Below are 15,000 nucleotides of genomic sequence, written 5' to 3'. Positions count from 1 at the left end.
AAAAACATACTCACCCTTATTTGACCATGGTTTCGTGTAAAAACTTTTCCTGAAGCTGGAATATGTAGTTGTAGAGCCACGCTCAAAGATGGGATCATTTTCTTCTACAACACATGGACCTTTTGTTCTTAGAACTTCTACAGTTAAACTGAAAAAGCAAACACACAAAAAGACCAATATGAAGATATTGCTAACAAGACACATAGTAGATGTTTATAAGCCAGCTATTCAGATTTTTCTTGCCGCAAGACAGAGTTTGTACTGTGTAATCAGGTTTAATAATTACTTTAACTTGTATTTTAATGGAAGAATGCAGCAAGAAATCATTATCCTGCTCAGCCTGTGCAAGTAAATTTGTTTTTCCCATTTTATAAGATACAGTACAGACAGACATAATTAAATATCTTAAAAAAAAAAAAATCAAGAAAATTATTTTGCGAAACCACAAGAGCCTCTCCATATCCTTTCAGAACACTGTCAAGTTCTTTTACCAGAGCTGCTCCATTCTTACACGTTGGTCTAAATTCCATGCTAATAATATATTTGGGGAACTCAATAATTTCATAATCTAATACTTTAAAAAAGCCATATTTTAAGTAGAGTTACTAAAAACAATGACAGCTGAATAAAGCACAAGATGCAAAGCTGGAGTAAATCATACTGACAACTGAGCCAACACATGCAACTGTTACATAAGCAACTTCACAAAAGAAGTCAATTAAATAGAAGACATTTGGAAGTTTCACAAATACTCAGTATTCATTCACTGTAATAAAATATGACAACTTCCTCTCTATCTCATTCTCCAAAAACATTTCTCATAGAGAAAGTTTGCCACTACTGAGATGAAGATGCTGCTCATTTTTTGCCATGTATTTGCACCGTTTCCTAAGTTAGGATAGCTCAATTCTCAACACATAAATACACTCAAGTTTGCCCCCGTCCAAAGTAACTGTTCTCTACTCCCAAACTAAGCAGCCATGTAGTATACATTGTCCATGAGCCAGGCACAGAATTTGTTACCTTTCTTCATCCAGAATAATTGAACCATCTTCTGCTACTTTCACACGAGGAACTAGAAGTGGACCATCCTGACTCTCCTCCCCGTTCTCTGCTTCTTCCTCCTCGTCTTCCTCTTCAGGATCAGGACTACTTTTTTCTTCTTGTCTACAATTTTAAGACACCAAGGAAAAATATTACTTTTGTTAGTGTTTTGAATTGCTGCTCTGTATGCCAGACATTCAACAACTTAATGAACAACTCAGCAATGCAACCCACCAGCAAGTTACTCAATACCTAAACTCTGGAATCTGCTTTTCATTCTATTGTAAAATGGACAAATCCAAAAATATAATATTGAAAACAAAGTGCTCTTTAACCACGTTCCTCTCCCAAACTACAATTCATTATAAGGGCTGTAATATTGAAACAGTAAGAGACCTACACTGTTAGTATTACCACACAAACATGGTTTCTACCAACATCAGAAAACTTTTTCATTATAAGTACTCCCCTCACCAACACTTACTCTTTCATTTGACCCAGTGCAGAATTTTTTTCTGTTCTCTTTTCTTCTGCCAATGAAGACCTAGAATTTATAGAAAGCTAGAGATTAACGTTTGTACAGAAAAATTTCTTCTTCATTACATAAAACCTGCTTTTTAGATATAGGACAAAAAAAAAACCAGAAAGGTTTTTTTCAATTCTTTGTACCACATCTAGACTTGAGTCTAACTGATAACCAGCACTGCTTAATGAATTTTGCCTTCTTTTTTTTTGTATAAGCAAGGACAAAAAAAAGATATTTCAAGCAGTAATCAGTTGTCAGGGTACAGGGAATATTAGAGCATCTGGTTTGTTACCTGCTTAAGGACTGTTCAGTGTAAAACAAGTAACAGGGAAAGTGACAGATAAAACACACAAGCAAACAAACATTAACAAAGAGGTGAGAACAGACAATGAAAGAAAACTCATCTGCTACTGAGAGGAAGAACAGGACTTGGATAGCTGTACTTTTGTTTATGTGATTGGTTTTGGTATTTGCAGAAAAAAGGCTGCTGGCCTGTACAGCCAGCTGCGTTAGTGTTCCCTGTGTATGTACATATCTGGGATGCTCACTCAGACTCACTACTGGTGAAATCTGTAAAGGCAATAGTAGCAACTACATGCACCCAGCTGCAGTGGACAGACGTCCTGGGTCTTGCAGTGCATTTTGCACTTCAGTACCCAGGAAGGAGAAATGCTTAGCTTCCTGCAGTCCACCAGATTTGGCAGGCAGTCATAACGAAAAATTTAACAGGAGCTAGTTTAAAAAAAAAAAAAGAAAAATATTTTCTATTATTCTGCATTAGTAAAGATAAATCAATGCTGGGGACAGGGTCATGTTTCTGATTTCAACAACCACACTAATCTCCATTCTCATTTCTGTATGAAGACTGAGTAGATGTGAAAATGTCTAGAAGCTTTTGTTACCATTGCAACAATACTGCATCTGTGCTACTACACCAGATCTAAGCATTCTCATTTTCACAATTATTAAACTGGTAGAAAAATAATTTAATGTCAGGAGAGAGAAAAAGAGTCATACTTACTTCATAGGATTGTTTTCTGGCAGATAGTATATCAAGTCTCTCATGGTCATTTTAGAACGATCTGGTGGAGAACGCCCTTCAATTATTGGAGGTCTGTGTTTCAACTGTTTCCATATAAAAAGAAATAAACCCCTTAAATTCACCCTGAAAGTACTTTATATTTCACAAATTAATATTCTGCTTTGTTTATGAAGTGCCCCATTTGGGGAGTTTTGTTGTTTCCATCCCCTGCCCCCAACAACTGAAGTAAGTTTATCTTAGAAGTGTTCTTTTGTCAGAGAGGACACCACAGACCGTTAAGTGACTACCCTCTCAGAGAAATTCAATACTTGGCACAAGTAAAAGTGAAAAGTTATTCAAAATCAGAGAACTCAGTCAACAATCAAGTTGACAAGATATATGAAACACAAAATCCTAAGCTTTTTACAGCAAGCTTCCCCATTGTATTATGAAATGCGGAACTTTTCAAATTGAAATGTTGACTATAATATAATAGCAGGTCTCATGTCAAAAAGGCTTGTGGGTCTAATCAAATGAAAAGACAGACAATTTCTCATGAAATCTGTATTATGAGGGAACACACAGTGCTACTACTGCTTATAAACAGGCTAAACCCATACACACAGACTACCAGCAGTAAGCGGCTGATGATCATCAGAAAACACCACTGCAAAGAGATAATGTATGTTAGGTGAATCACATGTCTTTGCCCTTCACAGATTAGCACTGCTCAACACAGGCCTACCATCCGCTCTTTCTTCAGCTCTTCTTTAAGCATTTCTCTTAATTTCCGAGCTTTGAGTATCCTTTCACGGTCAGAACAGGTTCGTTTCTCTTTTATGGGAGCAGGTTTTTTAGGCAACTTTTCCTCCTGTGTTCCTGATCTTCCCTGTGTTGGTCTCTCCTTGAGTGGGGAGGGTACATTCTTCTGCAAGGTATCATCGTTTTTTTGAGCAGCTACACCTACAGTTTGCTCTTTGTTCACTGACTTTTTCAGTGGGGAAAACTGTGGCACTTGTGGCACAGGTGTTTTCTTTTCAGGCAGCATGGGAGACTTTAAAGAGCTTTCAACGTTACTCTTTTCTGACGGAGAGGAATCCTTCTGAAGTGAAGCACTGCCATCAGGAGCCTGGGATGCTCGCCTTTGCGGTTTTGATACACAATGCTGAGCAGATGAAGGTCCAGCTCTGGGTTTGACAAGATTGGGAATGGTGGAAATCCGTTTTCTTCTCTGTGTAGGCATCTCTGCAGGTTTACTAGCTTCTCCAGCATCATTTGAGCTGTCGGTCTTGTCATCGCTGGAAAATTTAAAAGGTCATACTGAAATACTTCACAGTGACAGATTTGTGACTCTTACTTACTTTTGGTACATTTATGCACCAATCAATATACTTGTAGTGCTACAGAAAAATACAGTTATATACAAGAAGCCACGCTAGAACCAACCTGCAGCTGGTATTTCCTCATAAACTAAACAGCTATAAGAACTGGTATATTATTTTCTAATATTAATTACTATTATTTTACTGCTACAAGCTAGTTGACCAATAATGCTTACCTCACATGTTCCTTCCCCACCACCCTGCTTTTGTCGAAGGCTCTGTACTTTCAGCTGAGAATACCAACCATGATGATACAATAAATCTTTATAAAAAATAACCCACATAACATAGGTGATATATTAAAAGCATTTTAATAAAGCTATATGCAACTAGTAGTTTGATGATTTTTATTACAACCAATTTGAACATTCCTCTTGCACGTTTGCAAATAGATGATATGTAAACTGTGAATTAAAAAAAAAAACTCAGCAGTGAAATGGGCTGCTGTTTTTCTACTGCTCACGCTTACATCAGAAGTAGCCTTTTAGAAGCAACAACTTTTAGCTTCCTTGGAAAGCTTTCTATTTACGTATTTTTTCCATCCATTACACAGAAATAATTTTCAAAGTGCAAGCAAAATTGCCAACCATTATGATCATCCTAAATCTGCAGACTCCTGCAGTATTTGGCTCCTTGGATGTTGCTCATAGTAAGACTGCAGCAGAATTACGAGTGAGTCATAAAGAGGTTTTTTTATTTTACATTGGAACTATGCCTTGTTTCTGTACATAAAGACAACCACACCCATGGTTCACTTAGCCATCTTCAAAATCAGTCAGAAACAAATGCCTTTGAAACAATACAAGAAAAGCAGAAACATACAATGAAACTTTTCCAAATCCTCTCCAGCTACTATCTGTGACTCAGGCAAATGCTACAGATGATGTTTTGTTATTTAATAGTCTCACAGACTTTTCTGAATCAATTTGTCCCACACTGTGAGTTCATATACATACATACTCCTCAGCAAGGAGTTCAGCAGCCTTAATACATGATGCCTGTCTGTGTGTTTTGAATTAGATACTTGCAAGTTCCATTCAACATCCTCTGGTTTTTGTATAGCAAGAGACAGTGGAAAGCAATTCGTCATTCATCTTGCCCATGCCACCTGTGTTTTGTGGAGTTTTTAAATCAGAGCCACACCAGATTTATGAATAATTAAATATAATTTAGCAGAAACTGTATTTTTTTAAAAAAAAAAGTCTTATGCTCAGAGAATTTTCACTTCCCTGATAATCAACAAAACATCAACAAAACAAATCAACGATTTAGCACTTAGAAAACAAAACAAAGGAGAGGAATTGACACCACATATACAGGTTTGAGCAGCTATGAAGGAATGCCTTTAGGTTGGAGGGATAAAACATGCAAGACATTCTCACATTTGCCTTTACTTTTCTTGCAGACCACAAAATGAACACATTGTGCTGTATGTCACCAATTACTGCGCTCAGGAAATCAAATTGTCTGACCTCCCCCAATCCACTCTTCATGAATGTCCAGAGACATCCAGGTGGCCAATCTTTAAAATGCATCATCTAGTGAGACAGCTCTCCAAGATGCTAGTACTGCCTACACTGCAATAAATCCCTGGGCCTGCTCTCTCTTATTTTATGCTTATACACCTTCAAAAGCAACTAAAAACTTTAAAAACTAGCTATTCAGTGGAATTCAGGTTGACCAAATTGGGCAAGAAGGAAGGAGCTCTCACCTGTGCCTTTTCTACTTGGTCCCAGGACTAAAAGTCCCCTGAGAGTCTCCCAGAAGTTTTATGTTGAATACTACCTTCTCCCTCCAGCTGAGCTGTGGAACCCACCACAGAACTGCAGTGGTCCATGTGTCTCTTCTAATAAATGCATCATTTTCCAAGCAAATCTGCACTTCTCCACGTCTCACACATTTCACTGCAGTGGCAAATGGAAGAGGCTTGTAGACCTCATTCAACATGAACAACTTCCATCACAAACAAGCTTTATTTTTCTTAAAAGTACTCTACTTTTTCTTTAAAACAGCAGGATGTGGTTTTGTGGATTTGTACACTTGGATATTTTCCACATTTATTGAGGAAAACATTTGATGAGCCTGTTACTTACATTGTAAGGGTTTATTTTTCAAGCCACATGAAGCCACCCTTAGAATATTCTCCCTTTCAGATGACATTGGTGTCTAGTTTTGAAACTCACCATTAGATTACGCTGAAGCACCCAGTAAATTACAAACACAAAAATCTTTAAAAAATCTTGAGTCAGCAACAGTACCACATAATTGAAAAACAGCAACTATATCATCATTTAAGAAAAAAGTATTGGATAACAAAAGAACCAGTAACCTGATCTCTGTAACACATAAATTTTATAAATAAAATTTGAAAGAAAAAACATCCTTACAGCACAATGCAAAACAGGTACAAAAGATGTAAGACACAAGTTGAATAAAAGGCAGCACAGATTTACTAAAGACATACCATGCGAACTAGTCTGACACCTGAATTTCTAGTCCTTATATCATAAAGAAAAAGCTTCAGCTAAAAGAATAGAAGTATTCATGGAAGATGCAGAACCAAACAGTTAAAAGAACTGAAAAGTTGTTCTGAAGAACAATTCCAGACTGAGGAAATGTCCTGAAAAACTGGTCTGTACTGCTTTTGGCAGGGATAGAGTTAATTTTCTTCACAGTAGCTCATATGGTGCGATGTTTCAGATCTGTGACCAAAACAGTGCTGACAGCACACTCATGTTTCAGCTATGGCTGAGCAGCACTCACACAGCATCAAAGCCTTTTCTCATGCTGCCCTGTCAGCAAGGAGGCTGGGGGTGCAGAAGAAGCTGGGAAGGGACACAGCTGGGACAGCTGACCCCAAGTGACCAAAGGGATATTCTATAGCACCTGGTGTCATGCTCAGCAATAAAAGCTGGGGGAAGAAGAAAGAAAGGAGGACATTCACAGTGATGGCGTTTGTCTTCCCAAGTAACTACTACATGCATGAAGCCCCGCTTTCCTGGAGATGGCTGAACGCCTGCCTGCCGATGGGAAGTAGTGAATGAATTCACGATTTTGCTTTACTTGCATGTATAGCTTTTGCTTTATCTATTAAACTGTCTTTATCTCAACCCACAAGCTTTTGCACTTTTGCCCTTCGATTCTTTGCCCATCCAACCCAGGGAGAGCAAGCAAGCAGGTGTACGGGGCTTTGTGGCCAGCCGGGATCAACCTACAACACGGAGGCCCTGAAGGACTGGTCCTAGGACCAACCTTACTGTGCGCTTCCACTGCAATTAAAAAATCAATCCATCAAAAAGGAAAATGCCAGAAAGTTCTCCCTTGATAATACATGAAGAAGTGAATAGAAAACAGGAAGCACTGTAAGAATGTAAAATCAAAGTCCTTCAGTTGCAGAGTGCAAAGAATTTTTGCCATACACAGCAAACTGGAGCTCCCTGCTGCTGCGGTGCCAAAAAATCTGAGTATGGGACCACACTAGGCCCCTCCTTTGCAGTCTTCCCTTATGTATTATTTCAAGCACCTGCAGTGCAACCGCAGTAAAGAAATGCAGGTTTTGCTTAGACTGCAAATGCGTCAAGCACCCAGGCGTCGTTGTCCGACCGTCACACGGAAAGCTGCCACAAGGCACGGACCAGAGGGCAGCGCAGGCCGCAATTTCAGGAGGTCTCCAAGTTGAGACGACTCCAAACCACAGCAGGAACAGCCAGGAGGTGACAGGCCGTGACAACAAGCATTACTTGGGGACTTGGGACTTGCCGCCACTACGTCCCCGGGGGCTTCCCAAGGGCGGCGGGGACAGGTCCCTACGCCTGTCCCACTCCCAGGGATCCACGGCCTGGCAGGGGCAGCGGCCGCCGCCCGGCAAAGACCCCGCTGGGGGAGCCCGGCGGCACGGCCCACCCGTCCCTTCCCACACCCTGGGCTACCGCGGGGCCCTACTGGGACTCACCTCTCGGACCGCGGGGACTCGGCCGCCGCCGCCTCTGCTCCGGCAGCCGCCGGGGAGCCCGAGCCCTGAGGCTCTGGGTCCGCCGCGCCACCGGCCCTGCCGCCAGGCCGCACATTAGGCCGCACGTTGAGGCGGGCCCGGCGGAACATAGCGCCGGCAGCTCGCTGGGGCAGAAGCACGCGACCGCTCGCCCGCCCGCGAGCTCAGCGTCAGCGGCGCGCGCGGCCCGGTAACGCCGCGAGCGAGGCCGCCTCACGGCATGACACCCGGTGGAAGCCTCCCCCCGTCCGTAACGTCATCAGCGCGCGGCGGCAGGAAGAGGCGGGGCGAGGCGCAGTGTTAAAAATAAGGCTTCCTCTGACGGAGGGAGCGCGCGTGTGGCGTCAGGGCGTGAAGCCGGAAGAAAGCAGCAAAGCGAATTGGGCTTTGGTTTTTGTTTGTTGAGGGTTTTTTTCTTAACTCTTCTTAGCGATTTATTTTTCTGCGTGGCTGCTGACCCCCAGCCATGCCGCCTCACGCGGGCGCGCGGAGCGGACTCCGCCGCCCCGCCCCTCAGAGGCCACTGGCCCCGCCCCCCAGCCACGCAGCCCGCTGATTGGCGCAGGTGTGCGGGCCGTGTGCCGCAGTGACGTCAGGGGGCGGTGAGACTTTATAAGGGGCGCCGCCGGCGGGCGGCGCGGGTGGAAGGTTCTGGGAGCCGTTGGGGTGTGGTGGGTGGCGGCAGCGGCGGTGCGCGGCCCGAGAGACTCGCCATGACCCGTGAGTGCCGGTGGGCCTCAGGGGGGGCTGCGCCGGGACGCCGCCGGGGAGCGGAGCGGGCGGTGGGCCTTAGGCCGTTCGGCTCCGGGCAAGTGCGGCCTGGGCGGGCAGCCCGGCGGCCGGTCCGGGGGCGGGGGTCGGCCGCGCTGTGGTGCCGCTGTCGGGTCTCGGTCCTTGTGGACTTGGCGTAGTCCCTCGGCGGGTGCGTGGGCCGCTGGGGCTGAGACCTGCCGCCGCCGTCTTGGGCTTGGAGCGGCAACATCCCCGTCCCCTGGCGCAGCTGGGCCGGAGCGGGGGAAGGAAGATGGTGATCTGCTGGAACAGCAGTAACTCTCTCAGTTTCAGCCCTCGCTGTCGTCCAGCGTGCAAATAAAGGGCTCATATCCCTGACGAATGCTTAATGCTGTCTTGCTTAAGTTATGGTGGTGGTTAAGGCAGTCGTAGGAAAGGGCAGCAGGACTTGCTAACCATCACCTTATTTAGGAGTAACGCTGGTAGATCTACTCTAAAATGGCAGAAAAACGTGAACCAAACCTATAACACTCTGGCTCACCTAACCCTGGTGGGATTGCTGGTTTGGCTTCTGCATATTATGCTTGGCAATACAGAAACTAACTCTGTTTAACAGAGGTGCTTTTACATTCACACTTAAAAGTACATACCTTCAAAGCCACTGTACTGCTGGAAGAGCAGATGAAAACCTGCATCGTAAACAGTTTGTGCACAGATCAGACCTTGAATGTGAGCAAGGTTTATGGCTTTTGTTGACTTTTTTCCCCTGTTCTGCATGATGCTAAAATAAACATAGCTTAAGGTTAAAAAGAGGTACAGCATCCCACACCCGAGCATAGCAGAATCATAACATTTCATTTCAGGATGACGTAGTTTAATACAGTATTTGAAATACTAGAGGTATGGAAGTTGTGGTGTTCAACCATACAGTCTAGTCTTTGCTTTAGTACATGTTTCCAGAGTTCAGTGTTTCGTTATCAATCAGACCTGGACTCTAGAGCCTGTGGTTTCAAATGGACATATAGTAAAATAGAGCAAGAATGGATTGCTTATCAGCAACTACTTACTCTGCTTCTGAGTTCATAAATCCATGGTACCTGTTGTACTGCCTAATTTCAGGGTACCTGAAAACTGAATAGATTTGTGAAGATGGTGGTGACTAGCTGAATTGGAGTGGGGTTTTATTGCTTGTTTTCCATTATTGCTTTGTTCTTGCATAGAACGGCTGTGTTTACTTTTGCTTTCTATTTTTGGTGGCACTTGGCAGGCCCTTTACTGCTTTAAGTTCTGACATGTGATTATATCCTTTACTGCTCAGAAAGAACTCCAGGGATGATGACCTCAGTAGCCAATATTTACTGCCATTTTCTTTGACCTTCTTACTCTATAGATGATTACCACTTGTTCCAATGCTATTCAGAGGTCTTCTGCTTATCTTTCTCTTCAAGAATAGCTGGATCTTGGAGTTCGAAGAGCAGGGACAGGTGGAACTAAGGCATCTGTCTTGCAGAGGCAGGCAAGGATGGGGATGTTCAAGCATAGGTATAAGCAGGAAGGGTGTACTGGCCTTTATGTGGCTGTTCATGCTTGAATTTCACATTACAGGAAGCTCAATTGTCTTCTGTCAGGATTGGACCACACTTCATGGAAGATTTAGGTTGATGTTACAGAAGGTAGAAAGCAGCACCGTCTCCCTTGGAACTAGGGATACTCATTCTGCATCGTAGGTGAAGTATCAAGGCCAAACAGTCCTAAACAATGTTTACTTGGGAGCAGGTACAAGTAGGTTTCTTTTCAAATAGTTGTTTGGCTCCGTATGCCTTGTGTGCATACTGTATTGTGTTACTTTTCTACCTGCTCTGCTTTGCTGTGTAGAAGTGTCAGCCAAGCTTTTGCAGTGATGCCATTCAGTTTCGTTCTTAAATTTACAGTCTTACCATGTGTACAGAATAACACTGCAGACACCCTGCACAATGTTTGCTTGGAAAGGAAGGAACTGCACCGGGTCGAAGGGTGGAGGATAACTGTTACGTGAATTCTGACTAGAGCAGTGTGTTTTGACTTCTTGCCTCTTTTTCTTTGTGATAAAAGAAGATACTTCATTTCTTTAAGCACCACAGAAGAGTTGTTTCGTTGCTGCTAGCTTGTTCATACCACATTCCATGCCTCCTGAGCACCACAAAACTCAAGAACTGTTTATAGCCTGGAATGTATCATCTGCTCATGAGTCATCAGGTTCTAATCAACACCAGTACAGCCAGAGATAGATAGCTGTTTTACTTCAGTTTCTGAAAAAAGTAGCCCTTCTTCTACGTGGACTTTGGGGACAGGATCTCAATGAATGTGGGTGAGAAGGATGGAGCAGGAGTTCTCTTAGCTTTTTTAAAAGGTAGTACTTGATGTTGTGTCACAGATGAAGTGTATCTTCCAAGGCAGAAGCATCCCTTGGGAAATAGCAGTCATAATGCGATGTTTTCATTTGGGCTTTTGGCACCTCTTGCCAGACAGTACACATACTGGTATGAAGAATGCACAGAACCCTGCTTCTGCAGGGTTGCTCTTGTCTACTTGTTGACATGGCAGATACCTAGTCCTAAACTGCTTCCATTTCTGCCTGAAATTACAGGCACCTGAAGATTGGCTAGATCTCTGTCTTCAAGATTGGAAGATGGCATAGGTAGTTTTAAGACTGGAGAGAGACTGAAAAGAGGCACAACAGAGATTACGGCGAGATGGAGCTTTAATTTTTCATCATAGAAGAATGGGATCATGTTTGTTTAACAGCACAAGTGATTATGCCTAGCTTATCTGGAACACTTTGAGACCAAAAGAAGCAGGGCAAGAAGAAATACCAAGCAACTGAACCAGCTCTGACAGGTTAGAGCAGACTAGAACTGCCGTAAGGAGGTGGATACTAAGCAATGATTGTCAACTAATGGAGAAGAGTTTGTGTGTGTGATGGCTGCGGCCGTTCCCTAGAAGACACTGGGTATTTAGATGGAGTGTTGCATCTGCTCTGAGCAGCAATTGCGTTGTGCAGGTTTTGATGTCATGCCCTCAGGAATATTGTCTGATCAAAAAGATTGCATGCCTGACTTGCCATCAGTTCAGGGGATTGGTAGTCCTGGGGAGAGGTGTCCTCTATACTGGCAACAGTGATGTGGTTTTGTCTTTATATTTAATGTTACTGTTCTCACTTTTGTTTGAAGTTAGACTAAGCACTTGCTAAGGCCATGCTTAACTGTTGTGCTTGATTTCAAGTAAAAATCTTTTGAGGTCACCTCTTTAATAGCATTTGAGTGTAATTAACTGAATATATCAACAGTCCATCACAAGCAAAGTAAGTAGAACAACTGTAACTGTGCGCTTACTGAGAAGTTAAGGGAACACCTACATAAAGAAACTCATATAATGAGGAAGATTGAAGAGGAAGACTGAAAAATACAGATGTTGGTTTACGGTGAAATCTAAAAATCATGCACAGGAAAGAATGCTATGAACAGAAGCCTGTAACAGTGCATAGAAGGAACCTTCCTGAATGCTTGTTTGGTAATTCCTTCAATAGCATGAAAATACTCTTGCATATGGACAGCATTACGGTTGTCCACTCTGTGCAGGGACATGTGCATGCACTTATTTTGGGAATGTGATGAGTCGCTTTATTCTGAACAAGCTGTCTTGATGAGGAACTGGAGTTTTGGTTGTGTGTTAACTTCAGCTTTGTCAGCCCCACTTCTTTTGCAAGGGGGTCTGTGGTACCTGGTAGGTAAACAAAATCTTGGGATGAAGCTCCATAGCTGCCTTAGCCTCATACTGCATACATGTCAGCTCCCTTGGAGCAAAAATGAATTAAACCTACATGTAGTTGCTTGGGTATTATGTGTTCATCTCTGCTTTCATGGTTCCCAGAGTAAGGCAACTTTAGCATTTGATAGCAGTAGCTGAGCTTCTGGGATATGATTGCTCAATAACACGTTATGAATCCTGTGTTAAGTAGATTTGGAGACTTTATCCAGTAAGAAGTAAAGCCAAAGTTCATGTATTAACTATACTAGTCATCTTCTTAGTGATATCTGCAGAAGTGTATTCTTCCTACAAATACATATATGGGCCATAACTAAGTATGAGCAAGACTTAGAAAGTTTATGGTGCTTAACCGTGGGATGTGATGAAATCCATCAGTGACTTTGTGTGACAGCAGTACAGACTGAAAGCAGGTGGATGTTTCTGGATTCCAAACAGCCATTTGCTTTTTGATTTCTTAGAGGCCCTTGGGAAGAGTTTGAGGAAGTTTATAAACTCTTTTAGGCTGCCCTCATTTTAATGCTGTGCTTTCAGTCTAAAATTAATTTGCAAGCTATATGGGATGCTGGAATCTGTTTGAGATAGACAGGATGGCTGCTCTTTGGATGAGTTACTGTTGTTGTTTTGCTCGGGATATTGATGGGATGGTCTCCCTTCAGTCTTTATGGGAAACTGCATTACGTTTCTGAAAGGAATGTTGGAATGGATTTTGGGGATCTCTTGGTAGTGACCTGTAGAAATGTAAATGTGAGAACTAACAGGTTTTCAAGCCTCCTATTGTGCACTGGAGGGGAAGACTGTGGTGGAAAATACTGCCATATGAACCCTATAGATTGAGCCAAACCTTACCACCTTTATAATAGATTTCTACCCAGGTAAACTGTGTGTAAAAAGTGGTAGTACCTGTCTGTATAAACTGTATATTATCTTACAGGTGGGAACCAACGTGAGCTTGCCCGCCAGAAGAACCTGAAGAAGACTCAGGAAATCCACAAAGGGAAAAGGAAAGAGGATAGCTTGTCTGCTTCTCAGAGAAAACAGAGGTAAGATCTAGTTGAGTGAAATGATTGGACAAAACAGGAGGGGAAAGTGGGTCAGAAAGAATCTGGTATCTCAGCTGAAACAGCATTTAAGTACTTTGCCTTGATTCATGGTCCATTCACTTGCCAGAGCATAAATGGTGGATGTAGGTTTTACTCTTTGTGCTGTTAAACAGCTCTATTTTTGTTAAGACTTGTAAAGCTTCTATTTCTTTTGATCAGCTTTTTGCCTGGTAGGAACAGGGAAAGATTGTGTAATACTTTCTTCAAGATGTTTGATCCATTGTTGTCCTTTACTTATAAAACTAACAGAATTACATAAGGTCTACTAATCGCGTAACTTGTCTACATCATGGGGTATGGTACTGAAAAAAACAGGATAATAGAAGCAGTGTGTTCATGGATAACTGCGAAGTTTTGTACTAATCTTTTTCCCTTCTTGAAATGGGGGTTGCTAAAGGGCAAAAACAAGCTGGAAAAGACTGCTTAGAAAAACAGTGAGTCCGTATCTTAAATCCAACTTTTTTTTCTTCACAGAGACTCTGAAATCATGCAGCAAAAACAAAAAGCGGCTAATGAAAGGAAATCTATGCAGGCAGGAGCAAAATGAGCTGCCTATATGGAGAAGATAGAGTGCACCAATGAAGCAAAAGGGCCTAGAAGATCATTCATAAAAGTGTCCGGCCGTTAAACAATTAAATGTCTACCTTGCAGAGTTGTGCAATTAGTTTAGTCTTTTCTGGTTAGCATAGGCTTAGTTGTCTGGAGTGCTATTTCAAAACTGACTACACTGTTCTGCATGCATGTGAATAAAAGTACCAAGCAATAGTTTTACTGTAACTTTTGCTGCATTTGTTGGTTTCACTTAATGGTTCCAGTAACAATGAATTTCTGAATCTACAGTTAGACCAGATTTTCTTGTCCTAATTCTTGAAGTACAGCTTCATGCAGAATGGAACACGTTGTAAAATGTGCTTAACCTTACAGAGGTCTGAACTGTAAATCTGAAATTATTTTTTACAATAAAATGTTGCATGCAATACTGTCTAATCTGAAGTGGTTATGCTTGATAATGAATTGATTGATTTCTAAGAAGTTGCCAAGAACATAATTGTGGAGAAATGCAATGTAAGTATGCAAGTACAATATAAGTTAATTTTGTAATATGAGAAATGCATATTAGAAGCAATATAATATGCAGTGGTAAGTCTGCACTATAGAAGATGCCTGTGGAGCTGCAGACTTCATTGGTGTCTGTAACTGACTGTGAATCTAGTAGACACTAGCTTTAGAGAAGATGCAGGCTTGAAGTTACTGAGCTGCAAGCGTATGCAGAGTTTGAAATTGCTGTGTCACTCACATGATTTAAAATCGATGCTTAAACTAGCCTCAAGAATAAAACTTGGTGTGAGAAAACACAACCCTCGCTCTACAGATGTGGTACAGATGTGCTTGAGTGG

General features: G+C 42.3%; 2 protein-coding genes across 9 annotated transcripts in view; one reads left to right on the top strand and one right to left on the bottom strand.

The window, feature by feature from the left end:
* BDP1 (BDP1 general transcription factor IIIB subunit) overlaps nt 1-8,500 on the bottom strand; it is a 53,559-nt gene extending 45,059 nt beyond the window's left edge. For all 8 annotated transcript variants that reach the window (XR_012584840.1, XR_012584841.1, XM_074569066.1 and 5 more), the window contains exons 1-6: nt 7,926-8,500; nt 3,337-3,889; nt 2,592-2,695; nt 1,529-1,588; nt 1,024-1,167; nt 15-148 (exon numbers count right to left, since the gene is read on the bottom strand). Coding sequence is in view for 6 of the 8 variants with exons in the window: in XM_074569066.1 (XP_074425167.1) it covers nt 15-148; nt 1,024-1,167; nt 1,529-1,588; nt 2,592-2,695; nt 3,337-3,889; nt 7,926-8,074 (1,144 nt within the window). In the remaining 2 variants the exon portion in view is untranslated. The remainder of the gene's footprint in view (nt 1-14; nt 149-1,023; nt 1,168-1,528; nt 1,589-2,591; nt 2,696-3,336; nt 3,890-7,925) is intronic.
* Nucleotides 8,501-8,562: 62 nt separating this feature from the next.
* Nucleotides 8,563-14,590, top strand: SERF1B (small EDRK-rich factor 1B). The gene is made up of 3 exons (XM_074569069.1): nt 8,563-8,684; nt 13,435-13,543; nt 14,078-14,590. The coding sequence occupies exons 1-3, from the start codon at nt 8,678-8,680 to the stop codon at nt 14,148-14,150; spliced, it is 189 nt and encodes a 62-aa protein (XP_074425170.1). The 5' UTR covers nt 8,563-8,677; the 3' UTR covers nt 14,151-14,590.
* Nucleotides 14,591-15,000: the final 410 nt, after the last annotated feature.

The sequence above is a fragment of the Larus michahellis genome, chromosome Z (genome assembly GCF_964199755.1).
Source record: "Larus michahellis chromosome Z, bLarMic1.1, whole genome shotgun sequence".
NCBI lineage: Eukaryota > Metazoa > Chordata > Aves > Charadriiformes > Laridae > Larus > Larus michahellis.
The sequence above is the reverse complement of the archived record's forward strand: the minus strand, read 5'-3'. Positions and strand labels throughout refer to the sequence as shown.